General features: G+C 40.2%; 1 protein-coding gene across 5 annotated transcripts in view; it reads right to left on the bottom strand.

Moving 5' to 3' along the window:
• Positions 1–8290: 8290 nt before the first annotated feature.
• The window catches only part of exd (PBX homeobox extradenticle), a 442560-nt gene continuing 426192 nt past the window's right edge, over positions 8291–24658 (bottom strand). For 4 of the 5 annotated variants that reach the window (XM_090370444.1, XM_090370445.1, XM_090370446.1 and 1 more), the window contains 3 exons: positions 21949–22124; positions 13961–14056; positions 8291–9190 (listed from right to left, as the gene is read on the bottom strand). In XM_090370444.1, coding sequence (XP_090226570.1) covers positions 9170–9190; positions 13961–14056; positions 21949–22124 — 293 coding nt within the window. In that variant the 3' untranslated portion in view covers positions 8291–9169. Of the gene's footprint in view, positions 9191–13960; positions 14057–21948; positions 22125–24658 lie in introns of those variants that run through there. The other variant, XM_090370448.1, reaches the window with a different exon arrangement.

Below are 24658 nucleotides of genomic sequence, written 5' to 3'. Positions count from 1 at the left end.
AACACTGTTCCAGCTGATGATCGGGTTCTAAACGTTTTCCAGGTTGGAGATCCCTTGTGTTTCCATTGCGTGCTTTCTAATTTGGGTCAGGATCATAAAAATGTAGCCAAGTTTCATCATCACTCATAAAATAGGATAAAAATATATCTGGATTAGCAATAATTAACTTTAAATTTTCTTTTGATGACTCCATCGTCTGAAGTTTGTCGTGAATGGAAAGGTTTCCGGAAACCCATCTTGCACAAACTCTGGACATTACCAAAAGCTCATGTATTATTGTTACAATGCTTCCATGGAAAATGTTAAGTACTTTTCAAGTTCAAGCACTTTAATTCTTTTGTTTCTTCAATGATGGCAATTGTTTTAGAATTGTTTACTTCAGATGGCCACCCAGTTCTTTGATCATCCTCAATTGCCAGTTCTTTGATCATCCTCTTCCTCTTTTAAACTCTGCCGACTATCTTGCGCATCCAGCACAGCTGGGTGGTACTTCTCAAACACTGTAGTCATTCTTTCATGGATTCCTTTAGAATTTCTGCCCGCTTTGGCCAAAAATTTGATTACTGAGCGATGTTCGATTTGCTGGATGTTCATTCTTTTTCCACTTCTATCAACAGAAAAAATAAAATAAAATAATTAAAATTTAGAAATAACCAGCATGTTTAGTTGCATTAGTAAGCCCACAATAATATTCTTAAGAAATCGATATTTTAATGATGTATCGGAGAAAAATTGATTTAATCAAGCTGTGAGAGGATCCCCTTCACTTTTGACTTCTGTTTTAAATCTCAAAGGGCCATCTCTAAACGATGGCCGAGCAAAATTTTATTCTTTGACTATGAAAAAAACAATGGAACCCTTTCTCGATATCGGTTAACGTCCGTAGATGGTAACTGTGCCCAATTGTAACGTGTCGCTAACAGGTAAAGATACAAGATTCGGGATTGAGCTTTTATTCTACCATCTGATGTAGAGATGTTTCCAGTACTCCGGAATCTTTGCCATTGCTGGTAGACATTTTGGATTGGTCGCATCCCTTTCGTTACGTCTACTTTATGAACCTCTGAGAATCACAATTGCGTCAGTAGCACAGCTGGGTGATTACGCGAAAAACGCCACCAACAAAAAGAACACCAGATTAATTAAGGAAAAAATCCCTTCAGATAAATTTTTAACGATTTAACTTTTCTGATTTGAAGATTCGAATGAGAGAATTTAGAGACGTAAACAGTTTAGAGATGCAACTGACGGAGAATGTTATTTAACGGGAGATGGGGCGTTGTAGTTCCGAGTCCTAGCTAGGGGAGGGGAGATTACAAAAGTTACATTACAATTTACTTACATATTTGGTAAAGACAAAAATTCTTTTATATACAAAAAAGACGGGAAAATAATATAGGAAAAATTTTAAAAATAAAAGAAAAATGCTTAATTAGAAAATGAAACAATATTATGTTTATTAATGCCACATATCAGCGTTTTGTTTATCTCTGCATGATACATCCCAGAATTAAAATACTGTAATTCCAAATAATCCAGGATCATAAAATCGTGACCAGCCTGGACCCTGAGAATGCTTGAATGGCCTTGATAATTGGCATCACAAGGCGAAATGTACACCAATGGCATGGAACCTTGCTGACTTTTGGTACAACGTGTGAAGGTCTTCTTCAGGGACCCAACTACACTGAGTGGCCACTTTATTTGGAACACCTACCCTTTTATGAAATGAAGCGCTGCTTCAATAACAGCATCACGACTTCGTTCCTTGCGACAGAAAGCAGGTAGGCAGACACTTAGGGATGCTGTACATATGCAGTTGACTGCTAGAAAGGGCAAGACGAAAGATTTTAAGTAACTTTGAACGTTGGCGCCTAAGGCTCTGGAGTATATCGGAAACAGAAACCTGCTGGGGTTTTAACGTGCGAGTGTGTCTCTGGTGTATTGAGATTGCTCCAATAATCCATCTAATGGCATCCTGTGGTCGGAGACAGCTCGGTGATGCTAGAAGCCAACAGTGGTAACCAAAGAGGCTTTTCAGAACGCAGAACTCGTCGTACCGGCTTCCACTCCAGTCAGCAAGATAACAGTTACAGCGGGCTCAGAAATGCCAACAATGGATTGTGGAGGATTGTAAAAACGTTGCTGGTTTGATGAATGCTCTTTTTTTTTTTTTTTTTTTTTTTTTTTTTACGTTGGTGGAAGTTCATGGTCCTACCCTACTAGGTGTCAACAATGCAGGATGGCGATGGCATGGTGTGGGGAACAACAGTTGGACGTCACAGATTATTTGCAAATTGATTCCAACTAGGTTCCTAATTGATTGTGACGCATTACTTCTTGGCTGTATCCCTATGAGAATAGATCCTTCGAATAGGATAATCTACCATATCACAAAGCCACAATTGTACAGAATTATTTCCAGAAGTATATGAGCGAATTCAGACTCTGGGTGGCCTTCTCAATCACTAGATGTCAATCCAACTAAGCACAACTAGAAATCGGTAACCATCCAATTTGCAATTTGAGTAGGAAGCAATTGAATCAGTGAGCCAGCATTATAGTGCAAGCTTTCCACATCTCATTGAATTCATCTCAACGCATCCCAGCTTTCTGAAGGCTAAAGGAGGACCTTCTCGCTGTTAAGTAGATGTGTCTAATAAAGTGGTTATTGAGCGTATGTGGTAGTCAAAGAGTAATAGGTGAGGGTTGTAGGCGACGATTAGCTAATATAAATAAGTTTATCCATCTGTTGCAATGGTTGTTTCGTTAATGGCCTTATGTGCTTTATCTAATATGGCAGATCCTGAGAAGCCTGCTATCCTGTATGAATTGCTAACCATTGGAAAACAACGACAGATTTCAAACGACCCGCCACGTATATAAACAAAACAACGATAAATGTTAACCCTCTGCGCTGAAAAACTGCTCCACCTCATGCTGGGCATATTTGGAGGTATCCATGTTGTTAACAGCGTACAAACTGCAGTCCCTTGATTTCCAGTTACATTACTTTACGGTGGTTATAATCCCTTCTCAGATTCCACCAATGACGGTTAGTCAGTCTCGGGCGATTATTACCTGGGTCTATCTCCCTGAAACGCGGGTTTTTAATCCAGCAAACAAACAAAACCAACAAAGAATACTGACGCATCATAGCCTCAGTTGCTTTAGCGCTAACGCACATCTAACCTAAGCTCACTTGTGCAGAATGTAACGATGTTCTTTTTTTTTTATAAGAAGTATGCTTCATCATTCGCTGATAAATTTGGCTATATGAAGAAGTTGGCGTTTGTAGCAACCTGTTCTTGGCATAAACTTCAGAAAAATTAAACAAGGAGTCACAGGCGACATGAATGCGATGAAACTATTTAGGGTAGGTCAAATGTGTTAAACGCCAAAGCAACTAAGGCCATGGATCATCAGTATATTATACATAATTGTGCGTATTCTTCGATCGTTTTTCTATTTGCTGGATGAAAATCCCAGTATCCGGGAGAAGAAAAAAAAAACCATGCAATCCTCGCCTGAGACCTACTAACTCAGCTATGGTCTGTTTGTTTGGGAATTTTTTAGACGCATCGGCATCTCTGGCCATAGTGCGCCATCAGCTATGGGAAAAGCCTTTTAAAATTACCTCAGTTCTCTTACGTTTAACTTTATTTATTGAATTGCATTAGTTCCGAAAAAATATTAATTTAAAAAATAGTAACACCACTCTGATAACTTTCTAGATGGTACTACGGTATCATCAGCCCAAAATGCTCAAATTGATAGACTCTCTTCTAGCTGTCTTCAATAGTATATTGTCACCGCTACTTTTCTCCACTCTGGAATCGCTGTACTGTTAGGTCTCTCCACAAGTCAGTATCTGCCACATTGGTGCTCTGGGTCGATCACCGTTAATCTAAAGCTGATCGAAGAAGCCCTAATTTCTATAATCACAAATCAGATTCTATCATCATTTCAAATCCATCACTCAATGCCTGGTAGTTCAACCAATTCAAATCTTGTCTCCGCAAGTCTTTGATTCTAGGGCACATTCAATCACCACTACATCTGCTGGATGAATGCTCTGTGATTCATGGTGAAATGCTCTGAATGAACATTTCACCATGATCCGAAGGTTTCTTAGTGTCCCATTAAGAAACTTTGGGTTTGTAGTGAAAGACGGAAAGAGAGCTAGTGTTTTAGAACAATTTTAACCACCAGTCATTGCACTCTTTCATACATCATGGCTGGCATTCCTCAGGATGGGGTCCACTCTAACATCTTGTTCACTGCTATCTTGACACCCTTCATTATAAATAGGCACGTAATTTCTTAACCCATTTATTTGAAGATGCTCACCAGAATTTAATCAGCAACAGGGGAAGTCGATATTGTCAATACAGTCAACCAGTGGCTCAGTGAACACCGTGATTTCAATTGCTGTAGGCTTCACCTCAACTCTGCTCAGATTGTCTTGGACACTGGTCCCTACTGATGTACATCGATAACGCTGAATATGCAATCCCACATTGATTCAGGAACTGATTTCCAACTTACTGTTCTGCCATAACATTAAGGTGACAATAAAATTTTGAAGGCTGCAATGGATGGCAAAGAACCAACTTTGTATCTGCGACCCAGGGACACATTTTCACAATAAAGTACCCTGCTGTTCTGTACGGCGCGAATCTAGGTATCTGCCGCCCTGACCATGGTCAAAAGAATATCTGCACCAGAATACTAGCTTCTGAATTGAGTCAAACTACAGCCCTTCGGATCAAAGACGAGTCATGGCCAACGCACTGTATATAGTATTACCTACCTTAATCACTGGGCTTGTCTTCGCAACCAGAATGTTCTTGGGTATCATCTCAGAGCCCAATATCTCGGACCTGTACTCGGAGAATTCCGCAACCAAGATAGAGATTGTACTTACGCTAATCCCACAAATTGCACTAACAGATTGACTTCTGTCAAATGCAAATACAGTACATACTTTATTATGACCTGTCTTTTGCAACTAATTCAGCATACAAACAACGTGAGTCCATAACATATAACAACATTCTCGACGGCTAGTCATGGCTTTCTATTCTATGGGTTTACAGCAATCTGGGTTGTTCAACCATCTTGAATTGTGGTCTTGTCTAGAGATCTAACTCCGCTATTTGTCTCAAGCTGTGCATTACGAGATCATGGACAGTAGGCCTCCTTTAATCCTTCCACAATAAATGCAAGACGCATTTTGTTGTCAAAGTTGCTGATGTCTCCACTGCCTGTAAATCAGCCCTTTCTGAGCTGCAATTACACATTGCGATGATGAAACATGGTCAATCATTATGCTTTTAATGATTGTCTAATACTTTGCGCTTGCCTTTTACTTTCTCATTTTGTACTACCCTGTACATTACACGAATTCAGGGAGGCCATCAATTATAAGATATTAATATTGAAATTAAGGAAAATTAACCAGCATTTTCTGTTTCTTTAATATATTAATGTAATAGGTCAACCAATACATAATATGCTGTTTGATTGGCAGGGCGCAGGCCAATGGACGAGTGGTACATTTTATGACCAGAATGGGCTGTCGTGGCCTCCTGTTATTTTTTGTTATAACTTTCATTATGACTCGCCCATCTTTATGTAAATAGTGTATGTGTGTATATATATAAAATCAAAGGCTTTGGTTTTTTTTATTTAAGTTGTTTATTAAATAAACAAACAAAAACATTGATTTGGAGACGTTTGCTTTTCTTAAGTTGATGCGTTAACTGCAAGCAGTAGTGTATTTAATTTTGGTTTTTAAATTTTTTCGCAACGCATACAAGGTAGTCATAACTAAACTGTCCATTCTTTGAGGCACCCACTGACGAAAGGAACGAGATCATATTTAATTCGGATTGGATATGTTTTAAAGGATACATAAGACAGGCGTAAATATCGACAAGGTGAACCCTAGTCCTTCAGATCACTCTACACTCAAAAGTCTAGGTTGAAACGGGGGGGGAGGGGAAATAAGGCGGTCATGACGTTGAGAAACTATGCCTCAGCAATCCAAAGTTGGCGAAGTTTGAGTGCAAGATGGATATCCGTTTAATCACGTCGAGAGTACTGAGTTTCTTCCCTGGCTGTTTGAACAATCTTGGATAATTTAGTTATCCTCTTTCTAAGACCCTAACGACATTTTCTGATGCCATAGGACCTCATCTCATTTATCCTCTCTGTATTCTAGCAACTCTTGCATGTTTCAAAAGTCTCATCTCAAAATATCATAGTTGCCACTAGCGTTAACCTTTTATAAATGCAGGCAACCATCTTGTAAATCTATCCAATGATATGCAAGGTGTATATATTTTTAGTTTGTTCTAATATTCACCAATCAAAACGAATCCCCCCCCCCCTTTTTTGGAATCCCCTGTCCACCAAATCATCTAACTCATCCTTAAGTACACGTTGATTCCAAATTTGAATTTTCGTTCTTTAAGCCAGCAGAGCCCTCAGAGTAACTTTAATTATGACTATCTTGTAAAATAGAGGTAAATATTTGGTTTCAACAGATCCATTCGACAAAAAAAAAAAAAAAAAAAAAAAAAAAGTTCATCCTGGTGCACTGGTCATACAGCATCTATCACTGATTGGCTCTGGATATTGGAACATAAGATTGGCAGGTAGAATTATCCACGTGTTCAATTCCCTTAAAAGTAGGATACTGCTCTTATAACTGACTTATCAAGGTTTATGGAAGCAATATTAAATCACATTATTTCGCAGCAAAGGTAAAAATTTGCGATTTCACTTGGTGTGCGTATCTGTATATCTTGAACTAGTCGAAGTGAAGCAGAAGACATGCTGTGTGATTGACAATGTCAGGCCAATTGTCGAGCCTGTTCTACTGGAGGATGGCCTTTGTCAAGTCATCAACTCTTTCAGGTTATAATCTTTATCTAAGGATTAAAGAATGAATCTTGATCACAATGAAATATCGTTCTCTGTTTCACTTTACATCCAGCAGCCAAACATATCTCTTCAGATGTTCAATTTGTGGTTAAACTCAGTTTACTACTTTTGGTTCCTACTATTTCGTTCTTCGTGTTACTAATAATTTGCAGACTAACTTCTTCGAAACACTTCGCTGTAGAACAAAAATAGGGGAAAATAGCATTTTCCCTTAACCAGGGGATTAATCACCGATTTTCTTTCTGCATGGTCTCAGCTACATCACTTCACGCGTGCGTTCACGGGGGTTTAATGATGTAAAAGTTAATGGAAGCATTAAGCTTTTCAATGGACACACCCCTCAATGAAAGCGATTAGAGTCATAAGCAAATAGGCCTCCTGGGGCTGTTAGTCTTTCCCATTGACATCATGAAATTCTAACGTTTTCTCACAGCTAACGAATATATAAGAGCTTTCAACGTCATCCAAATTAATGTTCACCACACAGCCACACACACACACACACACACATATACCTGTATAATGTACGCATTTGCATCCTCAAAGAGCAGACAACATTCATAATGTAAGAGCAAAGCATTCATAATGGAATGTTCCTGGTAGATATTTTTATTTAGAAAAAACAGAAAAATCAATACAATCATTCTATGACGATGATGCAATTATAACGGAAGTTGCATCATCGCTTTTTTGCCAATTTATACTTTATTATTATTATTTATTATTAGAAAACTTAATTGTCGATTTTCATTTCAGATACGCATGGTTCATATATATATATATATTTTTTTTTAAAGATGTTCAACTTACGTTAAAAGCAAAACGAAAGTGCATCTTTTTATTAAGGTAAGATTTAGAGAATTCTCAAGTATAAATTTTAATTAAACACAGCCAACTGTCAATTATAATGGAGACAGTGAATTATTTAGGATGATGTAACGCGACTCTTAATTAAGGCTCCATTCTCCAGAGCTTGCATTATGTACGGTCAAGAAATAAGATCAATGAAGTACACACTAATGGTGCAGAAGACACTGGTTTATATTAATTGTTCTCATTTGCCACAAAGGTCATCATGTAATTATTTTTAACTTGGTTTCTGGTGGCTAATCAGCTAACGAGTCAATTCGTCCATGGATAATCGACAGTTGCCTGAACAATGACGCAATAATCCAATTATTGCGTCATCCATTCGTGTTACTTATTAAGAACAATAAAAATTTTTAAATAATTTACATTTAAATAACGATGAAAACATTTATAGGGATGTCATGTGATCTGGTTGAGTTCAGAGTGTTTGAAAATGGGGGAGAAGGGCAATAAAAGCACAAAACCAGGATGAAAAGTCAAAATATTTATTCATGGTTGTTTCCACTAGAGGCCTTCTGAATGGTACAGAACCAAAATGTCTACAGCACCGCACACAAGGGCTGTACATCCCGGTCACGTGACCGTCGCAGGTGGCGACACAACTACAGGGACACTGACGTCCTGGTGGTGGTGGGATCAAGGGTTGTCGGTGGTCGTAGAAAGATTCTGAGGGGGGAAGAAGATGAAGAAAGTTGGTCATAAAAAGATTTGTACAACAACGGCATCCTTGGCTCCATCTCCATCAGATGACGTCACGACTGCTCTGGCCAATGGCAGCAACGAGGACTAAAACTGGTAGAGATGAAAGGTTACACTGTACAGCGTCTCACTCGGCCTCACAACAACAACGGTCAACAGTAGACATAGAGAATGGGAAGGGCGTAGTGTCTACCGTGTACCCTGTCTCTCCGCGCTAGAGGCTGATGAAGGAAGAGATGACTACATGAGTCCGACGGCTACATGACAGTGTCCGGCGACACGTTAAGTACAAAAAACACAACTACACTCACACCCTCTCAAGATTAACGAAAAGACATGATGGAGGGTTGCTGCACGTCCCCCGTCAGAGGGCTTTTCCCCATGAGTTTTGAGTCCAGAGAGTATCCCACTGGCTGCCTACTGTTCAATCACAGGAAGGTTGAAGCGTATTTACTTCCAGAGGTCAAAGGTCCCGACACTTAACAAGGCCGTGGCCGTCTTTAGCTCGTTATGGCACGTTGTCTCTGACCGCGGGGATGGGGAGGTTCTGGCAGCACCTGAGGTAATGATGACGACACCACACACTTCACGTGCCCTTTTTTTTTGTGAATCTCCCAAGCTGTGAAGGGTGGAATTCTTGGCCGCTATACTAAGGATGAAGTTCCGGAGGCTGAAAGATAAAAGAAAACATTAAGAACACAGAAATACATTTTGTGGTACTCTAAAATAATTATAGAGATATATTAATATAAAAATATTACTTTGTGAACATGAGGAAATCTGATCAAGAGTGGAGGCTGATAAGGAAAGAACCGACATTTTGATGGGTCCAGCACTTGGAGTATACGGATTTCAGGGCTTCTAGTATTAGGAGTGTGATGTAATCAGGTTGAGTCATACAGGAAAGGAATTGAGGCGTTAGAGTTCATGGGTTTAAACTTTATATTTCGAAGTCGCGACGATTTCTGATCCTATATGGCTATCATGACATATACACAGAAAATTTTATTTTTACTAATAGTAAGGAGGGGAACTCCGATTCGTTCTGGTTGCTTGGTAGCCAGAAGTCACCTGGAGAGATGATTCTGGGTACTCGTATACTCCACGGGAAGGTGGGCCAGTCCCAATAAAGCACGTATCATCTCAAAGGAGGCTCTGACCAATCTAGTGTTGCCAGAAGGTGGGCTAGGATTCTCTGGAAGCCGAAATTGTCAGGAGCGGGAGTGCAACAGCGCACACACTCTTTGAGTACCGGGGTTCAATCTCTTGACTGCTAAATACGGTAAGATATGCTAACCTGCACTGGCCCAGCCTTGTAGATTACGGTCCATTTCCCTTAACATGATTTGTTGAGGAAGCATCCATCCTGCAGTGAATTTGACTATAGCTGAAGATTTATTTTATTTTAATGGGGGGGGGGGGAATCAGATTTCCATTATATATTTTTTTAAATCTATAATCTTTTACTTATTAAACATTCAAAATGAATGTGAGAGGGGAAAAGCAGAAATTTCCTTGCGTTTTTATGTAATTACACTCACAAGTACACAAAAAATAAAAAAAAATCAAAAAAATCAAGTACTTATAAGTTAAAAGTACATATTATACAATTTTCAAGCATTGACATTTAATATTTCAATTCAAAAATAAATAAATTGCTTATTTTTCTGACAGGAATAAAAAAAAAAATTAATTTATTAAGCTCCAAATTCATATTACTCTGTAAATTCTTCAGTAAACAAATACTCAGATATTAATCAGGCTGCGCCGAGTTTTGATAAGTATAAGTATACAATTTTTCAATCATTAAATACTGTATATAAAAATAAAGTTTTTTGTGAGAAGAAACAAAATGTAGATTGCAAAGATACTTTCATAAGGGTAAAATAATCAAATTAGGATTTTTATTATCGTTAACGTATAAAAAAAATTCGATAAAAAATCGCGTTCAGGTTTTTTTCAAACGTATTCACTTCAGCATACACTACCACATTTTCTATTTTTATGGGAGTACCTCCCCCTCCCACAACACACAGAAAAGTAATAATAATAAATGAAATTAATTTTAATTTCCTTGCAGAAAGTTTTCCAATAAGATCGGTAGCAATTACTTGGCCGGCTCATGATGAAACAACCCTAAAATGTTACGGGAAAAAAAGAAAAAAAAAAAAAAACAACCCTTAATCAGGAGAAAGAAAGTCCCCCCCCCCGTAAACAGGAAACACTAGGAGACCTTCAAAGCACTCTAAAAATGGTTTGGATGGAGACTGTAAGCAGGTATAGAAGTGTAATGCTTATAATTTAAGCGAGCGCCATCTTGAGACAAGATGGAGGATCATGATAAAACCGGATACGTCGGGATACCCCAGTCCTCCTGCATCATGTCAAACGGTAAAATTAAACAGTTGCCAAGATGGCTTGGACAAGCACTTTAGCGGAGAGAATATTTCAAAGAGAAAGAGAGAGAAGGTAAAGTTACTTCCTAGTTGTGTTCTGGAGTACTTTCAGAAAAATTTAAATCAGTCCACGGTAGCGACTTTCACGGTGAAAAACTAAGTGACGATTAATTTTTAATTTAAATATAGAAGGGGCATTTGAAAAGTTCGTGGAATGAGTATGAAGGGTTTATTTGGGGGGGGGGGATCTGATAACACGTTATTTTTCAACATAAAAAGAAAGTTAGCAATAGTCACAGGTTACAGCATCAGTCTATACCCTTTGGAGTCAATACACTTTTGCAACCGATGCTGCAATGCTTTGATTCCAGCTGTGAAGAAAGTTTTCTCTTGGACCTCCAGGAATGAATCCACTGCAGCACTGACGTCGCTGTTGGTGGGAAAATGGATGCCAGCCAGGTATTTTGTTTTAAATTAGGAGATAGGTGAAAGTCAGATGATGTTAGTTCTGGTGAGTTGGAGGATGGTCCAAGATTTCAAAGTCGCACTCGCGCAGTGTAGCCATTGCAATGACAGACTTGTGAGCAGGCGTGTTTTCCTGGTGAACACACGCCTCCTCAGCGTTTGTATTTCATGTTTTCACGAAACGTCTCACAAGGTCTGCGTAATATGTCTGTGGGATTGTCTGAAGGTAATCCACTAGCATCACTCCATCAGCATCCCAAAAACCGGAAGCCATTACCTTGCCACCAGAAAGAATAGACTTGACTTTCATTGGAGGGAGAAGAACTTTGTTTCCACTGTTTGGACTGCTTCGTGGTCTCTGATGAAAGTGATAGACCCACGTCTCACCCATGATCACAAACCTAGCAAGGAAATTTGTTGGATCTGCTGATAACGATGCAAATGTTCACTTGACTTGAGAACTCTTGCGCGCCTTTTATCTGCTGTCAAAAACTTTGGGACCTAGCGTGCTGACATATTTTTCATAGCGAGAACCACTGTTATTTTGTGGTACAGATGTTCAGATGAGATGCCGGCAATATACGAAACTGTCACTCATCATCAATAGATCACACACACTATCAACAACTTCTGGTTTTGAAGGACGTTGCAGATCTTCCACAGCGTGGGTCATCTTTCAGGCTCTCCCTCCCTCGTTTTAATTCTGCTGCCCACTTTTTAACCATGGAACACGAAGGGACATCCTCCCTCAATGTTGTAATCATATCCTCATGAATTACTTTTGGAGGTCTCTTTTTTTACAAAATATTCTACGACTACACAGTGACTAATTTTGTCCATCATTCCTGATTAACACAACTTTGTTGACGTCAGGAAATTTGAAAACGGCTGTAATTGAAAAAATCGTACATGCCTCCTGATGACTGTGGCAAGCCCTCGGAATACCCTCCTGTTTGTGAAATAACCTTATTGAAATTGCACAAATCTTGATGAGTTACTATATGCAGTGTTATTCATTAAGTAGAAACATTTTTAATACTACCACTAACCTTCCATACTCAGTCCACGAACTTTTCAAACGCCCCTCGTACCGCATTAAATATAATGCCAATAAAAGATAATCAGATGTCATTATGACCCGGATCATGTGAACCACGAAAGCGTTCTAAAACATTCTTGAAAATAAAAAGTTTAATCTACTATAAAGAGCAGGAAAAGTAATGCACGAAATATGAAGTTCTCGCTCCACGTAGCTCCACACTTTTGTAGCTATTTATGAGACCCCCGTGATCATTTCTATAATCATTACTAAACTACACGTGCGGTTGAAGGTCCCACGATGTAGTTACCCATAGCCACAGGTTACAGCATCAATCTATACGCTGGTCGTAAATTATATAAGAACGTACGTGCGTTCAACTCATGTCCTCTGCTTGCGAATTGGGACTGCCGTAATGGTACCTAACACGCCTTTTATGAACTTTAAAAACTAGTACGAGAGCTGGCGCACTTGAACACAACCTCGCGCACGCGGAGTTTGTTCGTAAATTGAAATCATCAAAACTTGCAAGGCTCACGGAGATGATTACCCGAACGGACAGGGCAAGGGTCGATCCCTTAAGTGAGCACCACAACAACATATTGCTGGGAAGACACTTCATTGAAACTAGATTACACCCCAGTCTTCTCAAACGGTTGATTCCTTTTTGGCATCACGTTTTGTGACCGCAGAGTTTAATCGTCTTTACAGGTGTTTCATTATTAAACTTCTTAGGCTCAGAATAGCTGTGCCTGCAGTCGTTTCAGATATCAGCGAATCCCAGCAGACATCTGCACTGAACAAGTTCGCCATCTTTAATCAGGAGTACCGCAGTTCAAGATCAAAGGGGAAAAAAAAAAGGGAGGGAGAGAATCGTATTTGCTAGATTAACTCGTATAATGCGCAGAATCTTTATCTTAACGTGAAGATGCTGTGCGAAACTGAGGTGGGGTGATATGTTGAACTCGCATCTACACTAAGTTGAAAAGCGTATGTTAGCTAATGAGATAAAAAAAAATGGAGTATCGATTAAGAGCCTTCGTTCTTGCAGATATGCAAAGCAATACGAGAAACAGGTGCTTGTAATTATTTCCCATTCTTTGGTCTAAATTTAGTAACGGCTCTTATTAAAATGTTCCACCGACATTCGTAATTAATGCTTAATTGGCAATTAATCTGCCGATGTTTCAATTAATGGGGCGTGTAATAAAACATCAAGTTGTTTTGTATCCTGCGTAATTAATTTGGTCCTAAATACCAAAAAATGCCAGAATTTCTCCGCGATCTTTTTATAATCTAAATTTAGCAGTGTGATAATTAAAAAGATGGTGAACCCCCTCCATTTAAATATAAGAATGGTATGAACGGAATCTATCAAACTCCTCCTTCGGCCAGCTAGAACGAGACGAATCCCTCTTTGAAAGCATTAACATACCCTCGAAGAAGGCAATTTTCACGTCTTATTTTATGTTTAATATTTGCCATTAACACTGGGAAGGGGAAAAAATCATCGCGTCAAAAAATAAAATGATTTACCAACCTGATGCATGCTGGGATCGTACATGCCTCCTGATGACTGTGGCAAGCCCTCGGAATACCCTCCTGTTTGTGAAATAACGTGCCTGAGCGCATTAGCCTGGAAAAGAAAAAAAGTTCGTAGGTGAAAACACCGTATCCAGCATCACAACAACACCCACACCCACACAGAGTATACATGACAATGTAACTGTAACACATCGTGTGTGTGTATTATGCACTGCCAAGTCCTAGTTAGAAGCTGTTGTATAAGCTGCACCGTCTTGAAACTGGACTAGAATTAAAAGAAAATCTGGAAGCATAGGCTATACTTCCAGATTTCCTCTCCCCCCTGTCATTTCTGCGGAGGGGTGTACGTTTAATATTAAAACACGCACTGCATTTGGAAAGACCTTCCTCTGCAAGTTATATTAAACAAAATTAATGGCAGATTTAAGCATTAACTGGATGTCAATTAGCCCTTTGGGACCCACAATTTAGGTATCTGACGTTAGTATGTGTAAGGCACTGTTAAATATATCAAAATGCTCGTCAAATATAGAAATCTTACTCAATGGATTTATTACAAGCTAAAATTTTACTCAACACAACTATTCGTCTTATCCAAAGATGGGACTGAATTAGACAGAAAAACAGAATGGTTGAGTTAGTCTGGCTCAGACTAACCCAACCATTCCGTTTTTGTGTACAAAATCCGTTGCTTTCCAATGACTCCATGCATGTCAACGCTGTTTATTCATTCAATGAAAGCAGTTATCGATAAACATGAAAAATCTTGTTTATCGATACCTGTTTAACATAATAATCATCGATGATCGTGTGTATATTAAAGCAATAAAGGTTACAATATTCTTAGAGGATTCTTTACGATACTCACTAGGAGTTTAATAATTAGGATGGTGTCTTCAGTGAAATCGCTAATATCTCAAACTATATACAACATAAAGAGAATATTTTAAGGGGCAAAAGGTGCCGTATGCAGATTCTGAGCTGGACAACATTTAAAGTGCAAATTTGAAAATAATTAATCTAATTTTTATTATGTGGAATTCTCATAAATAGTGTCTAATTGTTAAAACTGCGCTATTTTATATAGAGTAGAAACCAGCTGCACAAATAGGTGCGGACTGAACCCTCCATGGTTTTTCGTCAAAAAAAGAGGGCAATCTGTCAATGCAGTAGCACAAGAACGTGAAAGGAGATGACCACATGGTAAGAAAACATTACTTATTGGTTACAATTTTTAATTTTTGTTTCGAAACATTGGAAAAACATCGTGTATTTTTCACGCCAAATAGGTTCCCCAAAGAGCATTAGTTATCTGGTCAAAATGATTCTGAAATCGACTGTGGAACAAAATAACCACTGCCGATTTCAAGGAAACCAGTACACTTTCCTGAATCATCCCAGTGATCCAGCCATCAGCGGGATTCAACTCTGCCACACATCAAGCAGGAATCATATGGTGATGGTTGGTTGTTGTAGGGTTTTAGGCACATCAGCAACTTGGCCATTTTGCGCCGTACATATGTCAATAAATTGAGTGTGTCCTGTGGTCGATTTGCTGTTTGCTGGACAAAAACCATGCTACCCTCGCCTGAGACCAATTAACTCAACTACATTGTGAAAAAGATTATAAAAATTCCTCGCGTCATTGACGGGATTCAAACTTAGGTCTTTTCGACCCGGTTTGTGGAGGACAGCGATAGTGCAGAGCAAACTACTACCAAGATGTGCAATTATGACTGGATAATGTGTTTCTTAGATAAAGAATATGCATAAAATTCACACTTATCTATAATAATAATTTACAGAAATAGATTGCATATAGGTAATTTATTTTATGCTGAGTTAACTCAGGATAAGTTTTTTCCAAATGATTATAAAAATTATAACTATAACATGAGCAGATCATAACTAACGTTTCAAGAATATTAACATATTACCATCATCAGAAGCATACGAGGATGTCGCATTCTCATACGCAAATTCTTATAATTCCAATACTTCTTCCTGTCCATTATGATTCGACAGGAAAAAGGTATGGTACACAGATGATGGAAGTGTGATGATGGTAAAGCAAATAAGCCAATCCACTGCATTGACGAGTCATATAAAAAAGTGAGGAGCATCAACAAAAACCAGAAGATATTGTTCAACGTTAAAGAAAGAAATACATTCCTTTGGATAGCCAGCAAAGGGTTGTCTCACTTGTTTATATATTTAATAAAGCAAACTGAATTTCGGGAGGCAGATAAAGCAGTCGCACGTCTCCAACTGGAAGGGCGAAGACATGAAAGAAACCTCAAACTTCCAGTGGCATAAATTAAAGCCTGTTCGACAAGCAGAAAGTAAAAAGAGATGTGCACACTTCGCACAAAAAGGTCCGTCGAGCTGACGAAAGGCTATAGAACGGCAGAAACAATACAGAGGAAGTAGAAGGCGCTGTATTTGGTACGTCGAAGCAGAAGACAAGCTGAAACGAAGGTACTGTCACGTTAATAAGGAAGCGCAGGGCTTTTTTAAGCGTTCAGGAGTTGCCAAGTGAAACAGCAGCTATTTGACAAAATCCGACTTAGAAGAACTACTAATGTATTCAATCTAATCAAGGCGTCCTCCCCATCTCCCTTGTAGGACAGCCAGGCTGTCTCCCATCCACTAAATCAGGCTAATGACAGGTAATCGGCAGCTTGGCGACAGTGGTGCCACCTAGGTGCCGGCAGAGCTTGGCGACCGAACAAAGTTTCTAATTCAATAAGAGAACACGGCTAGGGAACGAAAGAAAGGGCAATTTTCCTCCCATTCACCAAGTGGTCCGGACTTCTGGGCCAAGTGAGCCGCAGCAATCAGATTAACGCGCCTAACGACGGAGGACACGGCCGTTTAAAGTGGCGCTGCCGGGCCCAAAGCAGATTTGAAGCGGCTCCGCTGTCACGCTGTCAATGACAGGTCCGCCACGGGCTAGCCAATTTGTCCTTCTCGGTACGGGCGAAGACTGGGATGAGCAGAGAAAACAATCGATCGAGGCAGTCTTTAAAGGCGACTTTAGACATGCTGCAAAACCTAAGACTTTGTATCTAACAAGGGACGGACGGATGAGCTCAGGGTGTCGGGAGGGCCATGCTAATAGTAGACTGCGGTAGGATGATCCCCGAGCCATTCTGACATTCGTAAGCAGCAGTAATGAAGGTCTACCTGACAGCGGCTTCTTCTAAACCCTCGGCTTCTTAAGACGAATTCTCCTTTCTCCATTTTTGTCCAACATCCAGCGATAACAGTCGCATAAAGACTGTCACTTTCGCTCTCTGCAGCTAATCGAAGTGTGCGGAATGTGAATGCGTTTTCACATGCAAATCTCGTAGCGTCTTAAGGCAACTTTGCGGCCTAGTATGTGGTGATTTGGACGAATAATCCACACCATTGTGCGTGCCGCGCAAAATTACATTCCCTTTTAAAAATCTGCACAAAAGCAGCAACCCACCGATGCATGAATAATTGATAAGGAATGAGCAATTAGCACTCGCCGAACTTCGTTCAAGGGCACAAGAATTTGGCACCTGTGAGAGGTGTAAACATGACATTTTAATCACCACACACACGAGGCCTTCAGATGAAATAACCCAAGACAGCCACAGGGACGAGAAAAACATTTGATAGACAATACATGAATTATTAATCAAGCGAAAGGCGTAGGCCAATAACAATAATGGACGACACTCTGAATGACTGTGCGAGGCGTAGCATTCCTTTGTGGACAACTTTCGAGTTATCGATCTTCCCAAGGACCTCGGGGTGAATCTTCAAAGTTATCTTTTTTTCTTTTTTTTTTAGCCTAATCAGGTGGTAGTAATCTTCAATGGTATCTGCAATAGCGATTAAAGAAGATAGCGAAACGAATTATAAAAGGAAAATATGGTGGTGAAAGGATATCGTGATAAGCGGGTCTGATATAAGGGCTGCTTGCTCCTGGATCCTATTTTGTATCCTCTTCTTCAGTTTCATTATTGGAACGGTTAGACAAACAAGTGTGAAAATAACTGCACTTTTCTTAATCTCCACTGCATCCCAAACGTTTGCGCCAAACTAGAAGACGCGTTTAAGCCCTCCCGAAAGTTCTATCTTGTTCGTGCAGCAACAACAAACTCGCTGTTTCTCATCAGAGTTTGGAAACTGGAAGATACGCATGTATCATTAGTGGCAACACAGTTTGAAATGATTGGTACATTGTGGTGAGACATTGCGAAATAAAAAGTAGTAGCCACGATGAATGCCATATTTAATAAAACGCATTCCTAAGACCAGAAAAACTATCTTCCAAACCGAGTAGTCATTATATACTGATTCTCAAATATCCTTGGATCAGGAAACTGAAATTGGCCTTTAAAGTGATGTGCTTTGGACTGAACAATAACTCCACTATTTATTAAAGATGTTTGGCAGCAAAACACAGACTAGGAGTATATCCAAAGCACGTGGACAATTCCGAACAAATGACAAATAAACTTCCAAGATCAGATTTGACTTTCATTAGTCCAACAATAAATACATCCATTATACGTTCCTAATAACCTTCAGTGAATCTCCTAGTATTTGCGTGCAATGGAAGCCCTCTCCCTTGAGCAGTGTATGTGTGGAATCGGGGATATTAAAAATATGGCAGGTATTTGTCAGGCTTCCGTGGTAAGAGTGGATCAAGACAGTTTTCAATAACATTTGTGAAAAAGTGAAGCGAAGCCAGGTGGCGTTGTCAGAGACTTAGCTGAGAAAATGAGGAGAGGCAATTGTAAAGGCAGACCAAGGTACCAGATGCTACTTAAGAGTTCGGGTGTGGTTTTCTCGCTGAATTTCGATGCAGCAGTTTCCGCACCTGTCAAATATTAAAGTTTCCAAAATGGTACTGAAGATGGATATACCGTTTATATTCAAGTACTGAATGTGGTCAGTGACCTTTTATCACAGCGTTTAAGATGAGAACCTCTAACCAGAAAGCTAATGGATTCTTAGTTATACTCCAACTACTTCCTGTGTGTGTGTGTGTGTAGTCTGTATTTGCGTGTATTCTTCGGTCAGTTTGCGAAACTAAAAATTTGATTCTTGGGAGAAAAAACGTAGATCTATTCCGAGACCGACTAACTTGGCCACTAAAAAGCCCACCTTTTCGTGTTGATCATAATCGTAGACATGACTGCCCAACTATTGTTGTTATTGGATTTTTAAGAACATCGACTACTACGGCCAGGTTGTTTCGTGTATATTGTCTGTTAAATTGCGTGTTCTGAGGTCAATTTTGTGTTTCCAGGACGAAAACCCATGCTGCCCTCGCCTGAGACCGACTAACTCACCTATGTTGTGAAAAAGACCCATAAAAATTCCTCCCGTCATCGACGGGATTCGAACTCCGGTCTTTTTCACCTGATGCGGGGAGAACGGCGATCCTACCAACTGTACTACTCACGAGGTCGACGAACTATTTGTATATGACAAGTCTCTCAAACTTGTTCATGCGAAGCAAATATATACAAATCCACGCTCTATCTCTGAACACAGTTTTAGTCACTGGAAGTTCCCACAGTATGGAATGGGTGAAGAATCGTGGCATTATGTGTGTACATGGTCGTAACACAGTGTATCCCCTCTAGTACATTTCATCCAAAGATGCAGGATTCAGAATGGTGCCGCCTCTGCCCTACCATTAATACCTGGACACCTTTCCGTTGACAGCTGGTCACGTCCTACACAAGTACAACTATAAATATGATGGTCGGCCATCGAGGGGACAGTAGTACGATGGCGAAGTGAAAACAAGATGCTGCGATGGACGGACTTAATAGACTTCCAGCACGGAATTATAAAAGGGTCATACATAAGCAATGGGTCTTTACATGACATATGAATGTCACTGAAAATCCCCAGGTCGACAAATGATAGTTCCTCACGAAACGACCCGGAAAACCTCCGAAACTGACGGAATGATAGGAGAGTCCTGCAAGCAATCGTCCTCTCGGAACGCCGGTCGATATTCTAAATGGACGTTGCCCCTCATTGGCACACAGACCTTCATTGAGATAATTAGTAAAGTGCGCAGGACGCTGAATAATATCAGTTATAAAGGTCGACCACAAACCACTAATCACCCTGACTAATGCCAGACGCAGTCTAGATTGGTGTAAGGGCTGCTACTGTTGGACTGAAGACAAATGGAAATCAGTGCTTTGGAGTGACGAACCATGGTACATGGCCATGCCCGTGGTAGATGCCCGTATCATTCCGACAATGAAATTTGGAGGACGCAGCTTGATGATCAGAGGCTGTTTTTCCATCGATGACTTGGGAGCACAATTGCTTTGGACAAAACGGTAACTGTTGAGGTCTATCTAGACGTCCTGTACAATAATGCATTATCTACATTGTGGCAGCACGTAGGGAACGGCCCAAACCTGTGTCATTAAGACAACGCTCCATCTCATACTTTTAGTGGTGTGACGAACTGGTTTGAGGACATGGGCGTCGAAATGTGGATTGGCTAGTCTGCAGCCCTGACCTCAGCCCAATAGAGAACCCGTGGGATGGATTGGATCGTCATGTGAACGTGATGAGGGACTGCTCAAAAAACAGAACTGAACTGGTCACCGCTTAGAAGGCCGAATGGCGGAAAATATCGGAGGAAATTTACAAAAAAAGCTGGCGGAGAGCGTTCTTTGAAGATTAGAGGGACATAAAGGGTAAAGGTTATTTGTAGATATGTAGGTGTCCGGATATTAATGGTAGGGCGGTGTATTTCAAACAATTTTAACTCTGCAGACATTACACAGACAAAATTAACAACCATACTTCTAAGGTCTTGCATAATCTGTCATTAAACCCCGTCTTGGTACTGACGATAAAGATTTGCCTCAAACTGAAGAGAAAAAAAGAAAGAAATCCCTGATGAGCATCAATATTTGGATTTAATAAAAACGGTTTATAAGTGAATGTTACTGGTGATGGTAGTTTGCTTTCAGAACTGATACAGTGAAAACAGGAAGAATAAATTGTATCTAACTGCAGCTGCTTACTAGAAATACCTACTGGATTGCCTTAGTTATATGGGGATGAAGAGATGGTGTTGTAGCAGGTTTTAGGAGCATCAGTGACTAAGACCATATTGCTCAGTGTATTTTGTTTGTAAATTGCGTGTGTGTTCTGAGGTCGATTTTCTGTTTGCTGGACGAAAAACCATGCTACCCTCGCCTGAAACCGACTGAGTTAGTCGGTTTCAGGCGAGGGTATCATGGAAAAAAGACCCATAAAAATTACCTCACGTCATCGACGGGACTCGAACTCAGGTCTTTTCCATCCAGTGTGGGGAGGATGGCGATCCTACCAACTGTGCTACCCACGAGGGTATGAAAAGATGAAGTATATTCGCTGTTAATAGGACAATATCCAATCAGCTGGTCGCGAAGATGAATTTCAGCACAAGTTTAGATCTGAAGTGTATCAAGGGTTTGTAACGAAACTGTTTTGTACTTTTGTCGACAAGGTCCATTTGCTTGAAGAGGTAATTTCAAACAACGAAATTTCAGACACAAGTTAGACCTTTCCAGGTCAAACCCAAAAGTGAACAATTAAACCATGTACCAGATGATTGCCGAAAATAAATAAATAAAAAAAGCTCTACAGAAGATGAAATAAAGCTGTAAGCGAATCACCATGATGGCTTTACTTTTGCAATTTGAGCTTTGTGATACTTAAAATCGAGATAAATTTCGTCCATTGCGTCCCCTTTTTGGAAACATTGCAGCGAAAAGACATGGTGAGCGCAATTTCCTGACTTCGTTTTGCACTTATTTCAGTGGATTGCCGAAATTGTAATGGCTGCCTTTACTAATGCCCCTCACATTAACAACTAGCATTAAAAGGTCACTTGCTTACGTCACAAACAATGCATTCGAAACATTTCAGTATATAGAAGAAGTGGAAATTTATTTCTAACTGAAAGAGTCGTCCTACCTGAGACTGTACATTGGCGCCCATGGACGACACTGGCTGGTAGGAGTCACCACCGTTCATACTCATGCTGTACATGCCCTCCTGCGGTGGGGCGCCTCCTGGCGGTGGCGGGCTTATCATCTGACCTGGTTGTTGGCCCTGTGAGGTTGGCACCATGTTATATGGGGAAGCACCAGCTGCGTATAGTGAAACACGAAGAAGGTAAGTGCAAAGGGCAATGGAAGGGCGGCCAAAAGTTGAATTATACTTCAATTCTTACGGATCACATGCTAGCCTATCATACTTCAGTTATTTGTAAAGTCTAAGTGACTTATGTTGTGTGGACTGCAGGTATGGGCATTCTTTGTGTCCACTAATATTAAATAATAGAAAACTTCTTAAATTATACTTAAAAAAAAAAACAAATATAACCGTATCGAGGTCTGATCTTGTTCAGTTGGTTGGATGAATTTGTTCAGCACTGTTTGCCAAGTGGCCAATTTTGTTTTGGGTAAGACGGCAATGTCGTTGCCAGGATCCTTATTTTTTACTAGGAGACAAAAACTAGGCAAGGATGGACAGTGGTAAGTACCATTTCTGAAAAGATAGAGTGTTACCAGAAGAAATATGCGTATCAGTGTTTTTGCATGCTTAAAGGGATGTAAATAAAATTCATCTGGATAAATAAAAGTTTAAAAATGCTCCAGTGGAAAACATCTGGCTGCTCTGATTAGATCACACCTAATAACTAAGATGAATCAAAGAATCCCAAATAACTTGTTCTGACAAGTGCAAGATCGTGTATTCTCCGATTTATTTAAAACTTGATAAAGTATCCATAAATACTGAAAAATGACCAAGAACGACCCCATATTCAGATTTCCCCCCCGCAATAAAATCGAGACAGAAAACTTGCTTTGCACCTTATCAACACTAGTACTGCGCCTTTCGATATCAGTCCTCATGGTCTACGGATTAAAGCAAAAATTCACCAGTCCAGGGGCCATAGGTTCGATCCTCACCTATTTTAAATATATATATTTCTTGTTTCTAGTTTTCACCTTTTTTTTTTTCAAGTGTTAAACATACGAGTAATATTGAAAAGCAACCGCTACGCAACCATGTTGCAATATTCTTACAACGAATTAGTTTAGAAATATTAAAAACAAATAAACTAATTAGGGCGGATCCATATAAGTACATTATGTTGGTAGAAGTATGTATTCAAAAATCTATTCCCGCCCTTTGAAATCAATCGACAACAGCCGCGATTGAAGAGGACTTTAGAAATTCTAGTCGACGAAGGGAATCCAAACCAGTGACAAGTTGTGAAACCAGTAATACTGTTACAGAGGACAAATATAAACGAAGACAAAAGAATAAAAGAAATAGAAAAAAAAAATTGCGATATTTAGATCAGGAATCTTTTATTTGATCTCGAAGCCACAGAGGATGACAACAGTGGGAGAACTTCAGCAATAATAAGGCGCAGGGGGCGTTTCTGAATATGGGTTCGTAGTACCGCGTGATCATTTTGCTTCATTTACGGAATACGTTATCTTAACGAAGTTTAAAATACTTCGGAGATGACACGATCGTGTGCTCCCCTTGTGAGTAATATGATTACCCCCAAGGGAAGAAAACACAAGAAATAGTCTACCTTGATCAAACAAGAAAAATTAACAGAACTATCGTAAGGAAAAAAAAAAAAAAACATTGACCTTTTATAACATGCGTACAAAATACCGGGGCCCCTTTTTCCAGCGTGCCACACCTTAATTTCTCTAATACAGGGAGGGGGCCGAACACTTAGGTGTGTTTATGTACTCATTACACCGAAACTATAGTAGGCACGCCCCAAGCTCGAATGCACTTCTTCGCAGCGGTAACAATTTAAGCCACCGAAGCCTAACAAGGTCCCCCAGTAACAGCTCACAAACGTACAAAGGGAAGAGACAACATGCGGCAGAGACGGAAGACATCGCAATGGTAACCAGGGAGACGAGAGTCAGAGGACAGTAGCGACGGAACAATCTCCATCTTCGGGATTGATTTTTCCTCCTATTGTCCTTCGAGCTCTTACCACTTTCTCCCTGATCAGCAGCAACCCCCCCCTCCTCCCCTTTTCCCTCTCGTTCTCTTCCACCCCCTATTGTTCGAGGGCTACGGGCAAGACATATTGGCGCGGGCGAGCCATCAGAAAATGGAATGGAAATGAGGCAAGTTGGGCGAGAGTTCATCTGCGAGAGAAACGGGGCAGGAGAAAGAAAAAACACACTATCAGATCATTTTGTAGAACAGGGTAGAGCAGCAATATCCGAAGAGCACAGGCCCATCCTAAGTGTCAGGAAGTTTGATGTATTAATGCTATTCCATTTCGGGATGTCAGCGCTAGATGAATGGTAGGCGGCCGCTCGCTTGGGCTGAGGGAGAGCCCGTAAACTGCCCCATCAAGACATGCCGACGGAATACAATGGGCGACTTCGCTGGTCCGCCAAATGTCCTTGTTATGACGGCGCACGTTCTTTAACAAATCCATGTCCGCCAAGAATTTACGGACTTCCGTCGCTGACACGAGAGACCGATCCTGTCATCGCTCGCCAGCGGCTCTCCTAGCAGCGGCGTGACTCAGGAGAATCTACATAGCAACATTTACTGCGGCCGGTAATGGCCACATCCTGTCGCAATGGTGACCACTACGCCAGTCCGGGCTTAGAATAATGGCGAATAA

The sequence above is a fragment of the Mastigoproctus giganteus genome, chromosome 3, assembly GCF_048544385.1.
Source record: "Mastigoproctus giganteus isolate SK-2022 chromosome 3, ASM4854438v1, whole genome shotgun sequence".
Lineage (NCBI taxonomy): Eukaryota > Metazoa > Arthropoda > Arachnida > Uropygi > Thelyphonidae > Mastigoproctus > Mastigoproctus giganteus.
This window is presented reverse-complemented; position numbering and strand designations above follow the sequence as displayed.